Source organism: Oratosquilla oratoria, chromosome 3, assembly GCF_046742065.1.
Source record: "Oratosquilla oratoria isolate Oo_2021 chromosome 3, ASM4674206v1, whole genome shotgun sequence".
NCBI classification, from domain to species: Eukaryota; Metazoa; Arthropoda; class Malacostraca; order Stomatopoda; family Squillidae; genus Oratosquilla; species Oratosquilla oratoria.
In genome coordinates, this window is record NC_134779.1 from 14,692,485 (window position 1) to 14,711,233 (window position 18,749).

General features: G+C 37.8%; 1 protein-coding gene across 2 annotated transcripts in view; it reads left to right on the forward strand.

Moving 5' to 3' along the window:
- The window catches only part of Uggt (UDP-glucose-glycoprotein glucosyltransferase), a 93,366-nt gene that overhangs the window by 49,718 nt on the left and 24,899 nt on the right, over positions 1-18,749 (forward strand). For both annotated transcript variants that reach the window (XM_076177340.1, XM_076177350.1), the window contains exons 14-20: positions 2,621-2,704; positions 4,452-4,608; positions 4,698-4,998; positions 5,367-5,576; positions 6,053-6,164; positions 16,698-16,810; positions 17,338-17,505. In XM_076177340.1, coding sequence (XP_076033455.1) covers positions 2,621-2,704; positions 4,452-4,608; positions 4,698-4,998; positions 5,367-5,576; positions 6,053-6,164; positions 16,698-16,810; positions 17,338-17,505 — 1,145 coding nt within the window. The remainder of the gene's footprint in view (positions 1-2,620; positions 2,705-4,451; positions 4,609-4,697; positions 4,999-5,366; positions 5,577-6,052; positions 6,165-16,697; positions 16,811-17,337; positions 17,506-18,749) is intronic.

Sequence of the window (18,749 nt, forward strand, 5' to 3'; positions counted from 1 at the left end):
TTACATTACTGTTTGCGCTGCCTTCAGGGAGTTCACGCTTCCACTGATGTCGCTCATGGGCTCTCCTCACTATTGACACAGATCGACAACGCTACTTCTAGGAAGCCACCGCTGCGGCCATCGCCACCTTCACCAGTGCTGCCTCAAGGGAGTTCACGCTTCCACTGACATCGCTCACGACCTCTTCTCCTGCAGCCACTGCTGCCGCCGTTGCCACCATCGCCAGTGCCGCTGTTGCCGCTGTTGACAGTGCTGCCTCAAGAGGTTCCTGCATCCACTGATGTCACTCATGGCCGCTTCCCTGTTTGGACATCATGATTCCATGCTTCGCAGGGGAAGGAGGGTAATGTGGTGAACAGACTCCCCCATGTGTGCTTCTGTGTGATATTTTGGCTTATAGTATTGCCGCTTCAGAAATGGGATGGACAAGGAATGGATATGTGTTGTAGAAACAGCTGGTCTTGTATTAGAAGTATTTACGTTAAGTCCAGGCATTTGTATCCTCATGAAACCACAACCTTGGCCATGCCAAGCCATGTTCCTGCGAGACCGGGTCGTTCGCTACTTTAATGTACACAGGGTGCGTATATAAGGATGCCAGGTTTTGGTGTCACGTTCAGTTCCCTTCTGTACTTGTCACCAGCGGTGCTTTACCCAAGGCTCGCGATCACTCTTGTGGTTAGGCATGCCTCGGAGCCCTGACCGCCGACCCAACCTAGGTCGACACTCGCAGCAACCATAATAAAACCAGCAAACCACTCGAGTCTCCTTCACTCCCACAGCACCAAAGCACAAATAATGTTCGCCTAATGTTACAGCATTAAACCATATCATCATTATTTGTTTGTTTATTATTTGCTTGATTTTCATTTATTATTTATCTGTCAATTTATTATTTACTATTCAGCTGTTTATTATTTAACTATAACTATGCAATTTTTTATTATTATTTATATCGTAATCATTTTTACTTATTTTATTTTGTTTTATGTATAATTTTTTTTTTTTTTTTTCCCCGCATCCGACCTAGTTATGGAGCAAAATGTTTCCTGTCGGTATGCTCCGTCTTTGTAATCCTTTGGTTGAATGTATTTACCTAGTTGTACCTAGTTGTATTTTACGGGATGAGAGCTATGCTTAAATTGATCCGTTTTCATATCTCTCCGCATCCAGTTTATTCTTAAAATCGTGTATAGTTTTGGGACTCAGTGTTTCTCCATTTAGTTTGTTCCAGACATCAATCACTCAATGTGGGAAGCTATTCTTTTTAAGGTCTCTTCTGTAACTGTCCTTCTTTAGCTTCTTTTCGTGTCCTCTTGTTTCTCTTCTGTCCCATTTTGATAAGTCGTCTCTATCAAGAATTTCCATCCCTTTCATAATTCTGTAAATGGTCAACAAATCACCTCTTTCTCTTCTCTGTTCCAGTATTGATAGATGTAATTTCTCCAATCTTTGTTCATATGTCAAATTTGATCGTGTAGGTGCCATTTTTGTCACTGCTCTTTGGATTCTTTATAATTTTCTTGTGTTCTTTTTTTTTTGTGCTAGGTGCCCATAGTGTTGCAGCATACTCTAGTTTAGGTCTTATTAGTGTAACCACTATTTTCTTTACCATTTCCTCATCCATGTAGTTGAAGGCCACTTTCATTGATCTGAATAAGTTAAAAATCTTTCCAAATAATTTATTGACATGTTTATCAGGTGTCAAGTAGCATGAGATGATCACTCCCAGGTCCCTTTCTGAATTGACTTTTTTGACTTCCTTGTTTCCAATTTTATATTGACCCAATATCCTATTTTTGCTTTTTCCAAATTCCATTATGCTACATTTCTTAATGTTGAAGTTCATCTCACATTTCTGACTCCATTCCCATATTTTGTCTAGGTCTTCTTGTAGCGATCTGCAATCTTCTTCTGTTCTTACTTTCTTGAGTAATTTGACATCATCAGCAAAGAAGTTCATGTAACAATTCACTCCCTCATCCATATTTATATATATGGCAAACATTAAAGGAACCAATACAGAGCCTTGTGGGATGCCACTCTTCACATCTTCCCAGTTTGAATTTTTGTCTCTTAAGTACCATTCTCATTTTTCTCCCAATTAAGAAATCCCACTTGAGTCGTACGAGGTGACAAAAAATGGGACAGAGATAGGACTAGGAATCCTACTACTTGAAGCCCCAAAGGGGACATTCCTAAAAAAAGTAAAGTAAAGGCATATATTGGTACAATTTAAATAATGGATGATGTCCTTAGTACAGGCATGCTAGTGTAGATCTTGTCAGGTGTGTTTGGATTTTCTTTATGGGACTTATATCTTGGGAATTTTTCTGTAATATTGAGTTTGGCAGTCTTTCTTGAAGGGTTTATTTAGTTATCTGGATGTGTATGTGTTTCTGTGTATGTTTTGTGTTGTACAGGTGGTAGGCAATATCAAAATATCTCTTCTCTAAGTGACTTATGGTCTTGCCTAGAGGCTGTTGCCTGTTTCCTGGATGCTGCTGGTCTTTTGCAAGAGAGACCAGGGGCAACAGATTGATTGGTTGATTTCTGTATTTTTATAGTAATGGATTGCTTTGAAAAAATATGTGGTAATTATGTTTATTTCATCCAATAGGGTATGGATATGGAAGCCTTCCAGTCTCGCTTGAAATCTCTGAAACCTGATACTATTAAGGCACAGAGCTTGTATGCCTCCAAGGTAAGTTCATTTACAGATCTCTTATAATTCATGTAATGATACATCTAATCAACATATTCTTGCCCATATTTATTCATAATTTCCTTCTTTCTCACACACTTCCAATCTCAATTAAGTGCTGCTTCAGTCTCTTGCCAGAATCAGCCACAAATGCAGTGTTACTCATAAACAATAATTGGTCCTCTTTTTGCGACCCTGCACCCATACCCACAAATTCCAAACCATTTCCCATCACTCCTTCATTAATTTTCCTTACCACCTTGTCCATGTCTGCATTAAACAATCATGGCAACATCACATAGCCCTAATGCAGCCCCATATCCTCTTCAGCCCATTCACTATTTCTGACTTTCCCATGTATTTACCTAGTTTTATTTTATGGGATGAGAGCTATGCTCGTAGTGACCCATTTTCGTATCTCTCCACATCCAGTTTATTCTTAAAGTCATGTATAGTTTTGGCATTCACTGTTTCTCCGTTCAATTTGTTCCATACATCACTCTATGTGGGAAGCTATTCTTTTTCAGGTCTCTTCTGTAGCTGTCTCTCTTTAGTTTTTTTTCGTGTCCTCTTGTTTCTCTTCTGTCCCACTTTAATAAGTCGTCTCTGTTGAGAATTTGCATCCCTTACATAATTCTGAAAATAGTCAACAAATCGCCTCTTTCTCTTCTCTGTTCCAGTGATGACAAATGTTATTTTTCCAATCTTTGTTCGTATGTCAGGTTTGTCAGTGTAGGTGCCAACTTTGTCGCTGCTCTTTGTATTCTTTCTAACTTTCTTATGTTCTTCTTTGTGCTAAGTGCCCATAGTGTTGCAGCATATTCTAGTTTAGGTCTTACCAGTGTAACAATTTTTTTAACCATCTCCTCATCCATGTAGTCGACAGCCACTTTCATTGACCTCAATAAGTTATAAATCTCTCCAAATAATTTATTGACATGTTTATCAGGTGTCAAGTCACTTGAGATGATTACTCCCAGGTCCCTTTCTGAATTGACTTTTTTGACTTCTTTATTTCCAATTTTGTACTGTCCCAATACTCTATTTTTACTTTTTCCAAATTCCATTATGTTACATTTTTTAATGTCGAAATTCATCTTTTTTTTCCGACTCCATTCCCATATTTTGTCTATGTCTTCTTGTAGCAATATGCAATCTTCTTCTGTTCTTACTCTCTTGAGTAATTTGGCATCGTCAGCAAAGAAGTTTATATAACAGTTTACTCCCTCATCCATATCATTTATATATATGGCAAGCATTAAAGGAGCCAGTACAGAGCCCTGTGGGATGCCACTTTTCACATCTTCCCAGTTTGAATTTTTGCCCTACTACTCATGTAAAAAAAATTTGACGTCTTCCTCATATTCTGTTCATCCACTACACACTCCTCAAAACCTTTCTGTCAGCCGCATTATAGTCCTCTTCCAAATCCTAACCACTTACCAAATACTTCTCATGTACCTGTCATACTACAAACACTTGATCTATGCTTACTCTTTCTTTTCTAAACTCACACTGCTCTTTCCCAGTTACCTCAGTACTGCTAATCTTATAGATGTGTCTTGAAAACAGAACAGTACACAAGGGTCATATGATTTAGTGAATATACAGGTTTATTTTCCTGGCTACTGTACAGTAGAAACACTCAGAGACAGTATCTGAAGTTTGTTAAAATTCTGTTTGATTTATTTAGTTATTTCATATCTTATTTCATTATTATCTTATTTCATTTTTTTTTTTTTTTTAGGTATTAAATCTTGCTCGAGGACAAAGAACAGTGATAGCCAATGGCAGAATGATAGGAGCTCTGGAATCTGAAGAAAGTTTTGTGTCTGAAGATATGGCATTACTTGAGAGGATCTTTACAGGGTCTTTTGGTGACAAGATTGCTGAAACGATAGAAGGTAAGGCAAGGAGTGTGTCCCCATGCCTTCAGAATTTTGCTTTTTATTTCTCTCTCTCTCTCTCTCTAAATTTTTACTTTTTATTTCAGAACACCAGTTTGGTAAAGATGCAAGTGACTTAATAATGCAAATAACAGCAGTACTACAGACCAAACCACAGTCAAAGCCAAGACACACACTACCTCATCGCTCAGAAGAACACTCAGTCATACATATAGCTCCAAAAGTTCCTGAACAGCCAGCTTTTGATATTGTTGGTGTGTTTGATCCAGTTTCTAAAGCGGCACAGAAAGTTGGACCTATTCTAATGGTTCTACAGGAAGTTGTCAATGCTCAGATAAGAGTATTTTTGAATGCACAAGAGAAGCATTCAGAAATGCCCCTTAAAAGGTATCTTTGTTAATAGAAATGTACTTTGCAGTTAGTAGTTGCAACATACTGTGCTAACTTCATGGACAAATGTAGTATTTATTTATTTTTTATCCATCTTGTATGTCATTACCCTTTAAATAAGGTGGCTAGGGATAGGGGAGTTACCATCATCCCTGTCACACCAATCACTTTTGTCCCTTTCCTTGTTCATGCACATTACCATCTTACAAAAAATAAAACTAGAGTCACATCAGTGACTGCACAATGTATCATGATACTCAGCCATCCAGATGGACCCCACCACAACAAAAATTTCAGTAGTAAAATTATTGATCACCTCCACTTGCTAAGGTAGATGTCTTATGAATTGACCTTTTTCCTTTCAGTTATTTCCGCTATGTACTAGAACCAGAACCACAGTTTACTACAGAGGGAGATCTCACTTCAGGACCTTTGGCTAAATTTACCAGTCTTCCTGCATCTCCTATTCTCACTCAAAACTACCATGTTCCTGAAAATTGGCTTGTGGAGTCTGTCAAGTCTATTTATGACTTGGATAACATAAAATTGGAGACAGTAGAAAGTGGAGTACACAGGTAAGGGTACTGAAGTTTACATTTATAGGTTTATATGATTTTTTTTTTTAATGTGAAGTGTGTAGCTCAACCTTTTCTACCATATAAAGGGCCTGGTTGAGTTAAAGCATGCACCTACCCTACATCCACCCCACACCCATTCATTGGCCCTCCCAGAGCACCTTGTGGATGAAGAGTTGTCCTTGTCCTTGCTTCTCTTCCTCCTTCTCCTCCTCCTCCCTCCTCCTCCTTCCTCCTCCTTCCTCCTCCTTTTCTTCTTCCTTTAACTACTGTTAGCCAATGACATAGAAATAGATGCACACTTATACAATAAAGACAGCAGTCCAAAGTTTCTTCCCAGAGAGAATAATGGAAGAGGCCAAGGACTAATGCTGGCTACTGTGGGCCTGCAAGTTTTAGCAACCCATGAAACTTTATGTTGAAGACCCAGAAGAAATAAAAAATGCTGTGTATGACATAAATCTGGTGTTTTACAGTGAGTTTGAACTGGAATACCTGTTACTGGAGGGTCATTGCTTTGAACAATCAAGTGGAAACCCACCACGTGGACTGCAGTTCACCCTTGGTACACATCGTAACCCAGTGATGGTGAGTAGGTGGTTTTGTCACCAGATATACATTGCCAACTTAACATCATTTCAGGCACTCTGACTACTCTCTTTTTGTACGTAGGCATCACACAGCTTCATAGTGCCCGAAGGCTATTGCCACACAAATAGTTATCCATACAGCAACCACAGTCGAAGTAAGATGTGCCGGAACGAACAATCTGAACCCGCTATTTAGCAATTCATGAACAAACAAATTTGAAAGCAGGCATAAATGTTTACAAAGATATGGTGAAGGGAGAAATGTATCCACTGTGACCAGAATGTAAACGTCTTTGTGTGTATATATATATATATATATATATGGGGGGAAAAGAATACTGCCAGCAAGTAATTCCACTTGGATCGTAAGAGGCGAGAAGAAAGGGACAGGGATTGGGACTAGGCATCCTTCACCTTGTAGCCCCACATGGGACATTTCTAAAAAAAGTAAAGGCATAAGAGGGTCTAGGAGTTTTCCGACCAGCACCCTAAGGTTTGGGTCTTTTAATGTGTGTGGATGTGGTACTGATGAGAGTAAAAGGGAAGAGATAGGTAGTATGTTTGTGAGAAGAAAGATGGATGTGTTGGCTTTGAGTGAAACTAAGTTGAAAGGGAAGGGTGAGTGTAAGTTTGGGAGTGTAAGTGGGAGGTTATCAGGAGTGAAGAGAGGGCAAGGGAGGGAAGGGGTGGCTATACTAGTAAGTGAAGAGATAGGTAAATGTGTAGTGGAGTGGAAGGAGGTTTCCTCAAGGATAATGTGGATGAAGGTGAAACTGGGAAAGGAGATGTGGGTCTTTGTAAGTGCATATGGGCCTGGCAGTGAGAAGAGTGTAGAAGAAAGGGAGCCCTTTTGGATAGATTTAAATGAGTGGATAGAGGATTTAGGGAGAAATGTCAATGTAATAGTACTGGGAGACCTTAATGCTAGGGTAGGAAATGGTCCAATTGATGGAGTGGTTGGGAAATGTGAAGTTCCAGGAAAGAATCGTAGTGGAGAGTTGTTGGTGGAAATGTGTCTAGAAAGAGTTGATGATAGCAAATACAGTGTTTCGGAAGAAAGTCAAGCATAAGTACACATGGGAGAGGGTGGTGGATGGAAGGGTGGTAGATAGAGTGTTGATGGATTATGTAGTGGTAAATAGGATTATGATAGGAAGAGTTAAGGATGTACATGTGCTAAGGGGTGGGGAATTATCAGATCATTTTTTGGTGGAAGGTAAGTTGAGAGTGGAGGATAGATGGAGAAAGAGGAAAGGGACAAAAGGTAGGGAGGTGCTTAGAGTGAACTCTTTAAATGAAAAGGAAAAGGAGAAGGAGTACAAGAAGAAGCTGAAGGAGGAGTGGGAGGGAGTGAAGGATACAGTAGAGCTAGGTGTGGAGGAGGAATGGGGATGGTTCAAGGAGGGAGTCACAAAGTGTGCAAGGATGGTGTGTGGAACAAGAAAGACAGGAGGAAATAGAAGGAAGGGTAGTGAATGGTGGGATGAGGAAACAAAGAAGGTGTAAAAGAGAAGAAGTGAGCTTTCACAGATTGGTTACAAAATAGGACGAGGGAGTCATATGAGAGGTACAAAGAAAAGAGAAGTAAAGCAAAAGGTAAAGGAGGCAAAGTGGAGAGCAGATTTGAAGTGGGGTTCAAGAGTATGACAGAAAATATTGAAATTAAAAAAAAGATGTTTTGGAAAGAAATTAAGAGAGGAAGAGGAGGCGAATCAAGTAGAGAAGAAAAGGTAAAAGGTGCAGATGGAGAGATGATAATGGAAGAGAAGGCCGTAAGGGGAAGATGGGCAGAATATTTTAGGGAGTTGCTAAATGTGAAGGAGGATAGGGAGGGAAATGCTAAGAAAATGAGAGTGATGAGTGAGGAAAATGGAGGAGAAATAAGGAAGGAAGAAGTGAAGGCAGTTGTTAAGATGATGAAAGCAGGTAAGGCACCTGGTCAGGATGAATGCTATGCAGAATGTCTATAAAAAGGAGGTACAGTGATGGACTAGTTTATGAGGTTATTTATTGTTTGCTGGAGAGAGGGTAGAGTGCCGAAGGACTGGAGGAGTGCCTGTATAGTTCCACTTTACAAGGGAAAAGGGGACAAGTGTGAATGTAGTAGTTTCAGAGGGATTAGCTTGTTAAGTGTAGTTGGGAAGGCTTATGGGAGGATCTTGATTGAGAGGATTAGGAGAGGAACAGAAGGAGTAATTGGTGAGGAACAGTGTGGATTTAGGACGGGTAGAGGTTGTATAGATCAGATCTTTGTGGTAAGACGAATATGTGAGAAAGCTATAGGAAAGGGGATGGATGTTTTTTGGGCTTTTATGGATCTAGAAAAGGCTTACAATAGGGTAGACAGAAAGGCTCTGTGGGAGGTTATGCAGATATATGGGATAGGAGGAAAGCTTCTAGGAGCTGTCAAGAGTTTTTATGAGAGTAGTAGAGCTTGTGTCAGGATTAGAAATGGAGAGAGTGAGTGGTTCGTGGTAATGGTGGGACTTCGTCAAGGATGCATTATGTCGCCCTGGCTGTTCAACTTATACATGGATGGGGTAGTGAGAGAGGTAAATGCAAGGGTAGTGGGTCAGGGATTGGAGATGGTTAAAGAAAATGGAGAAAAGTGGGAGGTGAGCCAGCTGTTGTTTGCTGACGACACTGCGCTTGTGGCAGGATCGGAGGAGGGATTGAGGAAGTTGGTGACAGAGTTTGGGAGAGTATGTGATAGAAGAAAGCTAAAGATAAATGTGGGTAAAAGAAAGGTGATGAGATGTACAAGGGGTGAAAGTGGCAATAGACTGGAAGTGAGCATTAAGGGAGAGCGACTGGAGGAAGTGGATAGTTTTAGATACTTGGGTGCAAATGTGGCAGGAAAAGGTGGAGTAAAGGTGGAGGTAGAATGTAGGTTGAGAGAAGCGAGTAAATGCCTTGGTGGATTAAAGAGTGTAATGAGGAATAGACATTTGGGAATGGATGCCAAGAGGAGACTGTATGAAGGAGTGATTGTGCCAACAGCAATGTATGGGGCAGAAACATGGAACATAAGGGAGGAAGAGAGAAGGAGTTTGAATGTGTTTGAGATGAGGTGTCTGAGAAGTATGATGGGGGTTACTAGGCTAGATAGAGTGAGAAATGAAGAGGTGAGGAGAAGAACGGGGGTGGAAAGGGAGCTGGGAGATAGGGTTGATGAAAGAATATTAGGATGGTTTGGACACATGGAAAGAATGAGTGAAGAAAGACTAGTAAAAGAGGTATGGAAGGCAGATGTGGAGGGAGTGAATATGAGATGGATGGCTAAGGTGAAGGGGGCTTTGGGGAAGAGGGGAATGTCTGTTGAGGAAGGACGGGAGAGGACAGAAGACAGAGGTGAATGGAGAATGGTTGTATATGGATGATGTGATGGGTGGGGGGATTGGGGGTGAGGTAGTATGTGTGAGCAAAATTTGACACAGCCCAAAGTGATTTCTCCCCATCTTCTCTTTTTATGCATGGGGGGAAGGAGATGGGGGGTCGCCGATTTAATGAAGCGGCCTTGCTGTGGATGTGCTGTGTCTTGCGACACTGCTTCTGACCCAGGGCAGTGGACAAGGTGCAGGGATGACCCGTCATCCAGGAGGTGCTAAGATAAGAGGGAGGGTGGAGGGGTGTGGAGTGTATTACGGGATGGAATGGGTGGGAATGATTTTATGCCTTTTCCTTTTTGGCTACCTCCCTTGTAAGGGGGAAAAATCTTTGGTATATGTATGTATATTTTTTTTTATAACAAAATTGAAAGAAGCAAAGAAACTCCAAAAGATGCTTGGAAGAAAGTAGAATAGAGACTACACTTGGTGTCATTCGAAAGAAGACTCATCTTTCTCTAACACCAAGGGAATACCAAAGGTTTGAATTTTTTTTTTTTAGGTTTTGAAGGGGAAGGAAATATTATGCATAGGGGGTTAGAAATGGATAGAGAGCCCAGGTATAGAAATATAATGAGAGATAGAGATATTGATGACATTTTGGATGAATTAATAGAGTTCACAAGTGAGTATAAAGTAATGTGCAAAGAAGTAGCTATGCTAAGGAAAGCCAATGAGGAGAATGATAGGGAGATAGATGACATAAAAAAGGAATTAAATAAATTAAAGTTAGAAAATGAAAGGTTGAAAAGTGAAGATATAAATAGGAATGAGCCATTAAAAAAGGAGATAAAAGATCAAATGCAAGCAGTGACTGAAAAGGTGGAAGAAAAAATCAAAGGAAATGATTTACAGAAAATAAAGAAACAGTGGAAAGTTGAACAGGAATTTCAAAAAGTATCCTTTAAAGAAATAGTGGAGCAACAGGTCAAGGAGAATGCCAAGGAAACGATGATTCAAGTAATTAAAGAGAAAGGCAACTTAGTTAGGGACACAGTGGATAAAAAAGATGTATTGTAATCTGTGGCATTAAAGAGAAGCATGATGTACCTAGATATCAGAGGGAAAAGGAGGAGAAAGAGATCGCTAAGGAAATTCTGAAAGAATTATAAGTGGAAGGACAAGGTTTGGATAGGGAAATCAAGGAGACTTATCGAATGGGTAGATAATCTAAAGAAAAATAATACAGGCCACTGAAAGTATAGCTTAGATCACAAACAATTGCAGAGGAAGTACTATCCAGAACAACCAAATTAGCAAATAGTGAACAACACAGTGAACAGTACCAAAAAGAATATTAAGAAATTAGAAAGAATACAAAGAGTGACAACCAAACTAGCACCGACTCTCGCCGAACTAACATATGAGCAAAGACTGTCCAAATTGAATCTACCAAATTTGGAACAAAGAAGAGAAAGAGGAGATTTGCTGACTATCTGCAGAATAATGAAAGAAATGGAAGTTTTAGACAGGAACGACTTGTTAGTGTGGGACAACGGTAAAACGAGAGGACACAGAAAAAACTGAAAGAGGACAGCTATGGAAAAAAATTGAAAAGGAACAGCTTCCCATACAGATACATGGAACAAATTAGACAACGAAACTGTATGTGCAAACACTTTACGAGATTTTAAGATAAAACTGGATGTGAAGAGATACAAAGACGGGTCACCACAAGCATAGCTCCCTTTCCATATATTACAACTAGGTAAATACAAGAAATGTAGCATAATGGAGTTTGGAAAAGGCAAAAATAGAGTTTCAGGAAAATATATGATTGGAGACAAAGAAGTAAAGAAAGTTAACTCAGAGAGGGACCTAGGAATAATCATCTCAAGTGACTTGACACCTGACAAACATGTAAACAAGATATTTGGAGAGACAATTTGTTAAGATCAATGAAGATGGCATTCGACTACATGGATGAAGAGATGGTTAAGAAATTAATTGTTACATTGATAAGACCAAAACTAGAATATGTTATATCAATGTGGGCACCTAGCACAAAGAAAAACCCAAAGAAATTAGAAAGAATCCAAAGAGCGGCAACTAAGATGGCACCTACACTATCAAATTTGACATATGAACAAACATTGAAATTACAACTGACAACGTTAGAGCAGAGAAGGGAGAGGGGCGATTTGTTGACCATATTCAGAATTATGAAAGGAATGGAAGTTCTTGATAGAGATGATCCATTAAAATGGGACCAAAGAGAAACAGAGGACATGCAAAGAAACCAAAGAAAGATGGCTATAGAAGAGATCTGAAAAAGAACAGTTTACCACACAGAGTGATTGACGTCTGGAACAAATTGAACAGTGAAATAGTTAATGCCAGAACTATACATGAATTCAAAAGCAAACTGGATGTGGAGAGATACAAAAATGGGTCAAAATGAGCATAGCTCTAGTCCCATAAAGTACAACTAGGTAAATACAACTAGGTAAATACAAAAATATATGGATAAAAAAATAAATGAGAGAAGAAGAAAAAGAAAAAGAACTTAGAAATGAAGTGAATGAAAAAAATGAAAAAAGTACTGAAACTGAAAAGAATGATTTGTTTTGGAGAGTGGTGGACCTGAGGCTGAGAAAATGGTATATAAGGAAAAGGAAACAAAGACAGAAAAAGACAAGGAGAAAGGAAATTAAAAATAGCTTATACCAATATAGATGGAATAACTTCAGGAATGAATTAATTAAATGATTATCTGGCCTTAGAGAAACCAGACATAATGGGAATAGTGGAAATTAAATTATAGTGTACTCTACCACCCAACACTGTGGGACAAGGTTTATACAATTGTTGGACAAAGAATAGAAAGCATAAACAGGGTGGTGGAGTATTAATTTTAACTAATAAAGCTTTGAATGTAACAAAAATAACTGAAGGTGAAAATACTGTAGAATCAATTACAAATACAAGTTGAAAGCAAATATATGAAGAGTAGAAAATTTGTAGTGGTGCATGTCCTGGACAGAAAGTGATCATTCCAGAATATTAGATGATACAAAATATGAATGAACTAATATACTGAAGGACAGAGGAAATATAGTAATTATGGGTGACTTTAATTCAAAAGAAATATGTTGGGAGGAAATGACAGTGAAGGGTGGAGAGGAACTCTGGGGCAACATCCTGCTCGACATGACCATCGAATACACAATGAGTCAGTGGAAAAGGGAAAATACCAGATACAGAGGTAGTGAAGAACCATCAAGGCTGGATCTAATATGACAGAGCCTGAAATTGTCGACAAAATTTATTACAAAACTGATAGGAAAGAGTGACCATGTACTAATAGAATTTGAGATGAAAGAGCAAATGGATCAAAGCAGAAATGATAAACATAGAATAGGAAGACTAATGTACAACAACAAAAATTTTGAGAAACTCAAAAAATTCTTTTGCAATGTGAACTGGGAAAAATTCCTAAATGAAGAAACAGGGATGGAAGAGAAATGGAATATACTAAAAGAAATTTATAATGAGGGAGTGAATAAATATGTACCACAACACAAAAAGGAAAGAATATACATAAAATGCCGGTACAACAAAAAAATGTAGTGAGGCTAAGGATAAAAGACAAAGCTTGGAAGAAATGGAAAAAAGACAAGACAACAAGCAAATGGCTAATGTACATAAAACTAAGATTTGATTATGTACAAATACGCAGAGATGAAAAAAGAAACTACAAAAAAAAAAAAATAATAGAAAAATACAAGGAAGAACCCAAACTATTTTACAGGTATGTAAATGGCAAACTGAAGAATAAACAAGAAATAGAAAAGCTACACCAAGGTAAATACAAATATACAGAAGAACTTGGAAATGGCTGAAATTATGAACAACCACTTCAAGTCAGTATTCACAATAGAAAACTCACTTAACTGTGAGGAAATAGAGATATCCCTCTCAATGAAAGAAATAATTGTAACACAGAAGGAAATCAGTGACCAAATCAAAACCCTTGACGTCAGAAAATCACATGGTCCAAATGGAATTGCAAATTGAATACTGAAAGAATGCTTGAAGGAATTAACAGATAGAATATACAATGTAATTAAATTCTCACTTCAAGAAGGAAAGGTGCCATAGGACTGGAAGAATGTAAACATTGTACCAATTTATAAGGGAGGAAACAAGGAAGATCCATCAAATTACAGACCGGTCTCCCTGACAAGCACAGTAGCAAAAATTTGTGAAAAGGCCATCAAAAATAGATGGGTTAAACATTTGGAAGAAGAAACTATACTGAATCCAAATCAATTTGGATTCAGACCAGGAAGATCATGTACAACAAACTTGATCTGCTTCTACTTGAGATTAATAGATATAATACAAGAGAGAGATGGTTGGGCCGACTGCCTTTCTGGACCTACAAAAAGCATTTGATAAGGTACCACACAAGAAACTAATAAGGAAAATATAGGTGGCATCAGAGGAAAATTATTGGGATGGATGAAAGACTTCCTGACTGGGAGGAAAATGAGAGTATAATTAGAGATGAATTCTCAAATTGGGAAGAAATGATAAGTGGTGTCCCACAGGGATCAGTATTGGTCCCAATCATGTTTGCCATATACATAAATGACATGGATGAAGGAGTAAATGTTATATGAATTTCTTTGCAGACAACACAAAAATACTAAAAGTAAGAACAGAGGAGGATTGCAACTCATTACAACAAGACTTGGTCAAGATCTGGAAATGGACTCAAAAGTGGGAAGTGAAATTCAATATAAAGAAGTGTAGTATAATGGAATTTGGAAAAAATGAAAACAGAATATCGAGAGATTATAAGATTGGTGAAGAGGTCAAAAAAGTAAACTGAAAAAGACCTTGGAGTGATGAGCAAAGATATGACCCCGGACAAACATATTAATAGAATAGTCGGAGAAACCTGCAATTTATTGAGGTCAATAAAAGGGGCATTTGCCTATTTGGATGAGGAAATGATAGAAAGATATTTAACTACACTAATAAGACCAAAACTTGAGTACGCAGCAACACTATGGACACCCAGTACCAAAAAGAATAAAAAAAAGAATTAGAAAGAATACAAAGAGCAACAACAAAACTGGCACCAACTTTCCAAAATGACATATGAACAAAGACTGTCCAAATTAGAACTACCAACTCTGGATCAAAGAAGGGAAAGAGGAGAACTACTATGTATAGAATTATGAAAGGAATGGAAATCTTAGATAAGAATGATTTATTGAAATGGGACAATGGAAAAACAAGAGGACATGAAAAGAAACTCAAAAAAGATAATTACAGAAGAGATCTAAAAAAAAAATAGCTTCCCACACAGAGTGATAGATGCTTGGAACAAATTAAACAAAGAAACACTGTGTGCAAACACTATTCAAGATTTTAGAAAAAAAAACAATGCTGAAAAATACAAAGGCTGTTCACCATGAGCCATGCTCCCTTCCCGTATAATAGAACTAAAGAGAAAAAAAAAAAAAAAAATCAATATGAGTTGAACACTCATGCACAGTGTTAGGCTGCCTGATGAATGATGATTTGATGGTGCATCACAACACACAACTTGTTAGAAAATATAAAGTGACTTTTGTAATACTTGTTCTTTTTCACCCTGAATGTTGATAACCATAGAAAACACAATCAAGCCTGTTCACAGAATACAGGGGTCACTTGGCCACTACTACAATATAAATGTAATCAGGATGCTGACACCAGTATCCTCAAATACCCACTTAGCTACAAGAGGAATGTCTGTCAAGAAAAGGAGAGAGAGTGCAAAAGATTGGAATGAATGAAGAGTGCTTTAAATGGATTAGGCCTGAAGGAATGATCTTGTTATATGTTCCATAACTTTTATAAGGTAAAGGGGGGTGGATTAGGGATCACATGTAATTCACTGGGACTGGGGGATTTGTTAATCAGCTCTGACTACCAGGGCCTGCTGTGTTGCCTTTGACCCAAACATTGTGTTGGGGACAAAAGGTGACCTTTCATCCCCAAAGTGCTGATATGGGAAGGTGGATGAATTGGTTTATTTATATATTTACCTAGTTGTGTTATACAGGAAGGGGAGCTATGCCCGTAGTGACCCATCTTTGTATCTCTCAGTATCAAGTTTGTTCTTAAATTCTTGCATGTTTTTGCACACACTATTGTTTCGTCCAATTTGTTCCAGACCACTCTGTGTGGATTTTTTTTTTTTTTTTTTTTTTTTTTTTTTTTTTTTTTTTTTTTTTTCCTCTTTCTTTCCAGATCTCTTCTATAACTATCCTTTTTGAGTTTCTTTTCATGTCCTCTTGTTTTTCTTTTATCCCACTTTAATAAGTCTTCTCTGTGAAGGACTTCCATGCCTTTCATTATTCTGTAAATGGCCAGTAAATCTCTCTTTCTTCTTTGTTCCAGGGTTGGTAGTTCCAGTTTAGACAATCTTTGTTTGTATGTCAATTTTGAAAGTTTTGGGGCCATTTTTGTCATTGCACTTTGGATTGTTTCTAATTTCTTTATATTCTTTTTTGTGCTGGGTGTCCATAGTGTCGCAGCATACTCCAGTCTTGGTCTTATCAGTGTGACTAATATTTTTTTTTTACCATTACTTCATCTAGGTAATTAAAAGCCATCTTTATTGATCCTGGTAAATTGTAGGTATCTCCAACCATTTTGTTTATCTGCTTGTGTGGGGACTTGTGTTTGTTAATAATTACTCCTAGGTCCTTTTTAGAGCTAACTTTTTTTACTTCCTCTGTACCAATTTTATATTGTCCTGATATATATATATATATATATATATATATATATATATATATATATATATATATATATATATATGGTGGGGGAAAAGAATACCTCCACCAAGTATTTCCACTTGGATCGTAAGAGGCGAGAAGAAAGGGATGGGGAGTGGGACTAGGCATCCTTCTCCTTGTAGCCCCACAGGCTACCTCCCTTGTAAGGGGGAAAAAGCCTTGGTATATGTATGTATGTGTATATATATATATATATATATATATATATATATATATATATATATATATATATATATTTTTTTTTTAACTTTTACCAAACTCCATTACACTACATTTCTTACATATATGTAGAGAGGACCTTTGGTATGTTTGTGTAACAATACTACAAGTTCAAAATCTTTACAGGTTGATACCATAGTTATGGCAAATTTGGGATACTGGCAGCTGAAGGCAAATCCAGGAGCATGGCTCCTCAGGTTACGTCAAGGAAGATCAAGCGAAATCTATGATGTTGTCAGGTAAGTTGCTTTATTATTGATGATCTAGATGTTCCTATTAATTTCTTTAACACAATGCAGATTTTGTTCAAGGAACTGTTGTGCAATTTTATTCACTTCAGAGACCATTGTAGTTGATGGTTTTTATATAATCCCAAATAAACCCTTTAATCTAGTAATGCTCATGGCAGATTTTATTCAATCTATCTATATACCAAGGGCTCTTTCCCTCTTACAAGGGAAGTAGCCAAGTCAAAAGGCAAGTACCCACTCCCATCCATTTCACTCCCATCCACCACCCTTTCCTCTCTCTCATCTTAACTCCTCATGGATGACAGGTCATCCCTGTATCTTGCCCACTGCCCTGGGTCAGAAACAATACAGCAAGGCTGCTTCACTTAATTGGTGACACCCAACACAGGAAAGGGAAAAAAATATGCCAGCAATAGAGGGCGAAGGCAGGGTGGGCAGATTATGGCTTGTAGGGGTTGATATTGAATGGGATTCATTGATATATTTCAGAAAACTGAAGTAAGATTTTCTTTCAGCCACGAGGGTACAGACACTCCAAAGGGATCTGAAGATGTGCAGGTAGTAATGAGTAGTTTCAAGTCTCAGGTGGTGAAAGTTCGTGTTGCAAAGAAGCCAGGAATGCAGAATGTTGAACTGCTGCAAGAAGAAGAAAATACTGGCGGACTTTGGAACTCCATTACCAGGTATGAAAGTGTGTTTGAATTTTCCCCCATATTTCTTTATTTTTGTAAATTTGGACATCACTTTTGTATCACCTGAAGGCAGAGACACTGATGCATTCTTAGAAATAAAAAGGTTTTAGTCAAAAGTATTATATAAGAAAAAATCGAGGTCTAGTGTGCAGCCACAAATCTTGTGTAATAGTGTGCAAAGTTTTATGGTAATTGGTAAAGTTTGTGTATTGTTTAGTACTCACAATACCAAATATGAAACAACTTATGCTTGTATGTTTGCATAGCTATGGTGTAGTGGTGATTGTCTACATCTAATTAGGCTTTTATTTAGACTTTTATTATGATCTTAGAGCATGTGATGCTATACAATAACTTGCTTCAAGTTTCACAGACTAGAAACTCACAAATGTATGGGTTGGGTTGTGGGTTACCAGCCTTTGGTCCTTTAGGTTTAAGGAGATAACAGAAAGAAGGAACAGCAACAATAAATGAAACCAATCATTATTTCTCCTTGAGTAGAGATTTTTGTCACGTAGATGCGTAGTTCTGGTTTGTAGGGGAGTGTGCCAGAAAATCCATAAAGTATTGACTGTGTTTTACTATGCAGTTAGTACCCCAGTACAGGGAGATTGTAAATGTATATCCATGGTTCATATAAAAGTAAGAAAAGAAAAGAAAAAATATATATTTCCCCTCAGTCAGAACTCATGTTTTTATGGAAGTGCTTATTTGTATGCCTTGGACAAGTTAATCAAAAGTTAGGAGGATTTTTTTTTTTTTTTTTTTTTTTTTTTTTTTTTTTTTTTTTTTTTTTTTTTGTGGGCTAAGGTCTGTAGACTTCACAAACTTCTTTTGAGACAAACGTTCAGAATACTACATCTGGTGCACCAGTACTTTTTTTTTTTTTTGTGGGCTAAGGTCTGTAGACTTCACAAACTTCTTTTGAGACAAAAGTTCAGAATACTACATCTGGTGCACCAGTACCAGAACTGTTCAGTCACTTGCACCATATCTGAGAAACAAGCAAAAGTTAGTGTAAATATCAAGAAGTTCATTTGTCTGCACACAGGCCTGTGCAGTCCACAGGCTGCTATATTTGTAAATATGCATTCTTGAGTGTTTTCTGTGCACAAACTTAAACTACTTTTAATTTAGTTTTTCTGGTCTTGAGTAATTTCTTTGTGTATTGTTTATGTTATCTTTTTAATTTTGTCATAAAAATTTACATAAAAGTGCATGTCCTGTAGATAGAT